The 7,105-nt window shown below is 40.6% G+C and overlaps 1 protein-coding gene across 2 annotated transcripts; it reads left to right on the plus strand.

Annotated features, from left to right (window-relative positions):
• Positions 1–3,661: 3,661 nt before the first annotated feature.
• Positions 3,662–5,630, plus strand: LOC147628022 (small heat shock protein, chloroplastic-like). 2 transcript variants are annotated; one of them, XM_086814993.1, is made up of 3 exons: positions 3,662–3,797; positions 4,695–4,928; positions 5,072–5,630. In XM_086814993.1, exons 2-3 carry the CDS (start codon positions 4,730–4,732, stop codon positions 5,509–5,511), a joined length of 639 nt encoding a protein of 212 aa, XP_086671119.1. In that variant the 5' UTR covers positions 3,662–3,797; positions 4,695–4,729; the 3' UTR covers positions 5,512–5,630. The 2 variants fall into 2 exon arrangements, with proteins under 2 accessions (XP_086671119.1, XP_086671120.1); XM_086814994.1 differs by having other exon boundaries at positions 3,679–3,703.
• Positions 5,631–7,105: the final 1,475 nt, after the last annotated feature.

The raw sequence follows: 7,105 nt of genomic DNA on the forward strand, positions 1-7,105 counted from the left end.
ACATGCTTTCTCAAGTGTATAATTCGTGCAATCTATCTTAAATGACTCTTCTGTAGAGAGTATGTCTTCCTCTTGAAAGGGGAAGCGGTACTCCTGTGGGCTTTGTATTTTGGTTGCTTTTGTAGGATTGGCAGGAGGCTCAATCGGTGATCCTATAAGACATTCAACCAAGCTAAGCATGCACTCCTGAGCTTGCTTTTTGCGTTCCACATATGTCATATGATCATGATTCTCAAATTGAGGTGGTTGGGTGGGTTCTAGTTTCTTAATTGGTCTATGAGGTGCACTAAGTGAAGAGTTAGAGCTTGTTTCATCCTCACTTAGTAACATACTAGAACTTGTTTCATTTTTTGACTTTCTTTGAATGGTTAGTTTTTGACTTTATTTGAATGGTTAGTTTTTCATTATGTTTGCCCATGCGACGAGATTGAATTTTCTAATTTTGCCGCCACTTGCAAGATGTTTTTTGAATGATTATATTGATCACTTCACTCCTCCTTGAAGCCTCTTGAGTTTATGTAAATGATGAAAATGAGGTCTTCTTACAGTAGATGTGCCAGAACACTTTAATCCTTGATGATTTGAGAGCTTGTGAAAAAATATGATTAATGGCTATTAGGATGCTACTGATTTTTTCTAGCTAGAGTTGTTCTAGGATGCATATATGATCAAGGATCAAGGGATTAATGGCTATTAGGATGCTAATGATTTTTGCTAGCGCTATCCTAGGATGCATATATAATCAAGGATTAGGGATGATGGGGGTTGGCTCTTATACTAATTTTAATTTCATGCCTAGAGAGGATTAGGGTTTGTAGAAATGGATTAGACTCAAAATTTTGATATAACAACAAATGCAAGAATGTGATTAAGGTAAATGATAAAACTATGGGATAGTGACAAGATAAGAAATTAGACAAAAACTCTTGTATCATTACATTAGATTAAGGCCTTTATATAGGCTTGAGTACATCTCCATTAGCCACTAATTGTGACTCATAAACATAATTAAGGCATCCCCTAATCTTACCTAGATTTGACGATGGGGCTTCTTCTCACCTAATTCTAGGCGCCTTCTTTTGGGCACACTTTAGTCCACATTCTCCTTCATTTTTATATCTTTTTTGGACCATTGAACCTTCGTCCTATGATTAGTACAATTGCTCCTTCATTTGTTGAGGGTTGTATAACACTCCCCCTTACTCTTAACATTCACCCAACATCACTTGCTATTTTCAACAAATGGTTACTGATGCTTCTAACTAGGGCGATTGTCACTTTGTCAAGACAATCCTTATAAGGATGGTCAAATTTTCACTTGTAACATGTGCCTCCATAAGGAATGACATTGGGATTGGACACGGGATTCAAAGTGCTTGGAGCACTTGGGAGATTCGGTGTAGGGTACTTGTGTTGACACTCCACAATATGGTGTGGGCCTTTGCATCAAAAGCATTACATGGGTGGTGGCCTACACACTATATTGTTGAAGTCTCTCACTCTTTGTTGCACCATTACTTTGAACATGGAGACATAATCTAGAGGAGCTGTTTGAGATAGGCTCAATCGGCTAACATGAGCAGAGGTCAAAAGCTAGTACACACCACTGAGTAGCTAGTATATACTAGTGAAGGATTCCATAGAGGTTGATGTAAACAACAATGTGATTGCAGTGATGAGTAGAGAGCATCAATCACATGTGCTTAGTTGGATTCCACTCCTAAACATAAATGCTATTTCTTGATTCATCATTGTAATAAAATTAAGCCTTATGGGCTTTAAAATCATGTAAAACGCCAAGAAATCATGTTCTTTCCCTTCCAAGGTATGCAACAAGAATGTCCTAATGCACACAAACTTCAAAACAAAATAAAAAACAACAAACTAAACACATCCAAGGCTCCAAAGCCATATGTTCTTCTGAGTGCGGCCTCCTAATCAACACACTGGGTAATATTGGGTGATCCCGATAGCTTGGAATGGACAGGCAAATGGAGCTAAGCCCTAGGCTTTTCCTCATTGGTGGTAATATAAGTTCATGCCAAGACAACTTACCTTAGCCATGCGCTAGCTAGTCTGTCATCGCATCCTCACTCTATTGTCACACCAAGATGCTCCTTTGCTAAGGGGGTGAAGGTAGAGATTCCTTTGCCTAGATGGAGGCAAGAAGAATATAACCTTCGTGATGGTTCTCTCAGGGGTGGAGAAGAAGCTAATGAGAGGGAGAAGCCTACAAACAAACCTATCTAGCAAGCAAGAAAGATTCAATAAAACATAAGCAAGAGGGTAGGGAGGAGAAGGAGAGCTCACAAGTATTCTTTTGTAAGAAAATGAACGTCTATGTCAAAAATGATTTATACATAATTGACTAGCTTTCACACTAGGACGAACAAAACTGAAAAATAGTCTCGGTCCACTAGTTTTAGTCAAAATCAAGTATGTACACTAAGTTAGGGACTTCTCTATTTGGCATTAAGCTCATGGGGTAAGGCCACTTTTATAAAGTCTAGCGCTGTCTTACAAAAGATACATGCCCATTTGAGCGGGTAAGATGGCAAAGGACCTTACAGGTGTCCATCCACTAGTAGAGACATTCAATGCCTTGTTCTCTAAAGAGAGTGGAGTGAGAGGTGATCCCTTTGGAAGAAATCTGAAGGTATGGTGGTAATTTGTTGGCCACTCAAAAAAGCGGTTAGTGAATTGAGACAATCCACTAACTGTAGGTAGAGCACTCGTGAAAAGAAATTCCCCTGTAATGCAATTTGTAGAGATTGTTAAGATTAGAAGGAAGGCACCTTGCATGCCTACCCTCTTTAGTTGCAACTATGTTACCCTTGACCCACTATACTCCACATAGGACCACCTCCCCCCCTTAGGGTATGTTCCTATCCAATCGGAGAGTTACTAAGTTTGATAGCCCTGTCAGTAACGCCTTGAGCACAACCAAATTGTTGTACCCTGTACTAACTCGAAGAAAGCTCTGTAGGGAGAAGCTAACAAGGAACTTGAAGAAGAGCACCTAGAATACATTACTATGCTCAAATCATTTCTCTTCTTAGTTTGAGCTAGACGAAAAAAGTGTCAAATTCTTGTATGAAAAATAACATTTAGCTATTCTTGCTAGGACTTTTTCTTCTTTTTTTAGCCATGCCATGTGGATTTATTTTCCGTTTTGGTTAAATTCCCCATGCTTTTTGATCATTTTTCTAAAAAATTTGGACTATTTTTAGCTAGCAAGTGTCAAAGAGTAAATTGCAGGCATCAACCTTCGACCTTTGTTGACTTATTGACTTGCATTGGTTGGGTTCTTACATCACACAACTTCATTTCAAACGAGTGAAAATGTTCAGGTAGGTTTGAGAAACTTTCAAAGATGGTCTAAACATTTATCACATATTTTATTATACGAAAAATAGGTCAATAATTGGGAAAGTCAATGAGCTTTTGTTTACACTAACATTTCGCCTAGTGGTACACATCACTTAGGGACTAGGTTCAATCCCCAATGGACTCAGGTGCCATCCCATGTAAGGGGTGGGATTAAGGGGGTGGGATTAAGTAACAATCCTCACATTAAAAAACACCTTAAAAAACATTTAATGTAAAGGTTCTTGGCGCTTGGAAATTTCTAGAACGAACGTGAAGGGTCTAGGCGCTTGGAAATTTCCAGAGCATTCCTTTAGGGCTCCATTAAAAAGACATGGTTGGTGCGTTGAGTTTAGTTCACGATAGTTTTTTCGACTGTGTTTTTTTGATACGCTCGGGTTCTCCGTTTCCGGATACGTTATTACCGCCAGGTTTGCGCCTGCGTTGGTTTCTGCTCTGCTTGTTTTGAAGAAATCCGTCTGTGTGCAGTGTGTAGCCGGAAACGCCTCAGAAACCTTAGCAGAGCCCAGTGCCTTTGCACCAGTTGTGGCACGGTCTCTCGTGTATAACAGAGAGCTCTATGCCGAGAATATGGTGTAATTGCGGTCTTGATGTGTGACGACTGCTTTATTTTGCTATGTAATTGCAGAGAACACCCTCGTGTATGCTTGTGTATATGTCTCTGTATGTCACCCTAGCATTTGAGGTGTCGTACATCTAATACAGAGTGCGTGACAATGCGTGACACATGGGTACATGTGCGTGCCATGGTCATTGGTACCCAGCACAGGTGGTGGTCTACATTGCCTGCTATGGTACCAGCACGTGTGGTGCCCTACAATGCATGCCGTATATATCGAAGTGCATTCTTGCACTGCATGTCACCTTGTGAGGTGTGTGGTCTTTGAAATCCTTTTTTCCCCTCAGCTGATTGATACAATTTTCCTGTCTTATTTCTGAACCATGGCATTCATGTGAAGTCAGGGCTCTCATATGGTGAGAAGCCATGTATTGCTAGAGCATGCTTCTGGTATGTTACAAAGGAATATTTGTAATGCTAAGCATGTTTCTGCAGCGACTGATAGTGGTCCCTGGATGTATGTATATGTGGTGCTTTTCTGTGGGCTGTGATAATTCCCCCAAATATGGCTAAATGTTTACCAATGAACGTTGATTGTATAGAATGGTACTGCTTGATTGACTCCTCCCTGTTATAGTCCGACAAAGTAAATATGGACAAGCCTTTGCTGAGTATTGTGTATTTCTGGATTCGTGCTGGGTTATCTGTATACCCATGAAGATCTACTGATATGCAAGCATTTCTGCAGGCGGTTTTCATATATCATAAGTGAGGAATAGCACTATGGCTGCTCGCATTGTAGCCAGAAGGTTTGCTTCTCTTGGCAGGGCTTCACAGGATGTGAAAGTGGTCCCTAGAAGTTTTGCCACTGCTGCTGCGAAGTTTCAGGAGGAAGAGAATGTGGATGCCAAGCGCAATGCTGCTCAGGCTGTCCCATCATCACCATTGCCCCGAAGCTGGCCATCCCTTGGTCTTTTCTCTGGTATGTGGGGTTTCGGCACTAACTCTTTCCCAAGTATAACTTTTTTGAATCCCTTGAATTGTAAGTCATTCTGTAAATGTCTGTGCATAGTCAAGCTTGCCAAGTTTCTAGCTAACGCCTTGACTGGGTGTTTCTTTGTGAAGATATGTTTCCACCTTTGGGCCGGAGCACATCCATCTTGCAAATGATGGATACCATGGAAGATTTGTTCGATAGCTCACCAATGTCGCCTATATCCCCAGCTGCTTCATCACGAGTTCTGCGCAGCTCCAACCGCACACCATGGGATGTGATGGAGGACGCAAAGGCCTTCAGGCTGCGGCTGGACATGCCTGGTCTGAGCAAGGAAGAAGTGAAGTTAGATGTGGTGGAAGGGAACCTCACCATCAAAGGGGAACACAAGGCTGAAAATGGAGAAGATGACTGGTCCGCCAGAAGCTATGGCTCCTACAACATTAAGATCAAGCTTCCTGACAATGTGAAGGTAGAGGCCATAAAAGCTGAACTCAAGAATGGTGTGCTGCGTATCATGGCCCCCAAGGTGGATGATACCAAAAAGCGAGTGGAAGTGCAAGTGGATTAGAACCCTTGTGCATGGAGGGTATGTTTCTGGTCAAATTGTTATGGACCAGTTTTTTTTTAATGTGCACCCAGTGGGGTGATTTTGTGACGCGCCTTTTCTAAAGGTTCACATTTGACAAACTGTGTCTACTTAGTTAGGATGTTGGCGTACCACTGCGCAGTTTTGGGGGGTTCAAGTGGGATTGATTGTTGAGGGGGCCTGATTTTGGTGGGGGTGATTTTGAGCGGGGGTGATCGAGGTTGTCGGATCGCCGAAAGTAAACTAGGCCCGTGCGATAGTAAACTAGGGCCCCAAAGTAATCTAGGGCCATCGCTACATAACAAAAACATATATTGATATGGGCCAGATGTATTAGCTAGTAGAAATTATAGCCTAATGGTAGGACTATTGTCTCTCGAGCGGCACATTGTGGGTTCAAATCCTTTTTTTGCATTTACAGACTTAGGTGAAAAAAATTTTAAGTCCAAACTTGGGAACTAGGCAATATGGTAAGCTTGAGTGTATTTCAGGGCAGCCTTGGTTTACTTTGGGGCCCTAGTTCTTTTGTAAACTAGGGAAGGCGAGGCACATCATCACAAAAAAAACTCGGAATGTCGTTTACTTAACAAGGCAAGTTTTATTAAGCCCTAATTTACTTTTCGCTATCCGACGCCCTATATCGCCAAATACAAAGAGATATCTTGCTTAAAAGCTTAACAAAAAAGTGCTTAAATTCAAAAGTTAGTTCCACTCTACTAGGTTTAAGCAGAAATCATCTAGCAATGTTTACTAAATTTTGAAAAAGGTAATAATTTACTCATGTTCACAATTCTTGAGATTTGCGAGCGTTTATGAAAATCCAAATATCAATGATTTTCTCCCAATCCACATCACCTAGAAATTATGGTGTTTGAGACAAAAAAATGAGATTGTCCAATGTAGAAAGCGTCAAAGAACTCATCATCCTTGATCTTGTTTTGCTTTGAAAAATCATGCTCACAACATGTTGTGCTAACATGAATCACAAGCATTCTAGAGTTTTTCGACGCTTTGCTCCCAAGCTTCAAAAAAGCCATAGCTTGGAAAATCTTTGTAGACAACTATAGAGAAATGTGCCATTTGTCCCACATTGATTGGCATCCACAATGCTTTCAAACTTCTTACACATGCGATCTAAGTAAATTTCGATTTGAATCGTCTCTAATCTCTGCAACTTTGTGATAATGTTTAGGAGAAAACACCTTAGCAGCATAAAACAATGGTAGGTTCATAAAAAGCTCATTCAACCCTGTAATGACTTTCTCCACAAACCTAACTCCCAAAGCAAAGCATCCATGGTGTGTCTTGCCACTTTCATTATTTCCCAGGCATGAGTTGTGCAAGACATGTCTATGGATTGTTCCATCATCTTTTGAGTTTGATAAAAATTCTCTCAAACTTTAAGACGCGTAACCAAAAGGATGTGGTAGATGCCTTTTCTTGGAAAAGTTCTGTGACATCCAAAGAAGTTGCTATCTCTGTAATTTTAATGTTCTCCTTTTGAAATTTTTTATTCAAAACAACCATTTTGTGCAAAATGTCAATCCGCAAATGCAATAAGAATTGCACTTGAAAT

Source organism: Cibotium barometz, chromosome 20 (assembly GCF_041138505.1).
Source record: "Cibotium barometz isolate CiBa-2024 chromosome 20, ASM4113850v1, whole genome shotgun sequence".
Lineage (NCBI taxonomy): Eukaryota > Viridiplantae > Streptophyta > Polypodiopsida > Cyatheales > Cibotiaceae > Cibotium > Cibotium barometz.

Excerpts from the sequence above, each read along its gene's own strand:
- LOC147628022 (XM_086814993.1), top strand. The coding sequence starts at position 4,730 with ATGGCTGCTCGCATTGTAGCCAGAAGGTTTGCTTCTCTTGGCAGGGCT. Across the intron at positions 4,929-5,071 it reads ATCCCTTGGTCTTTTCTCTG|ATATGTTTCCACCTTTGGGC; the intron begins GTATGTGGGGTT and ends TTCTTTGTGAAG.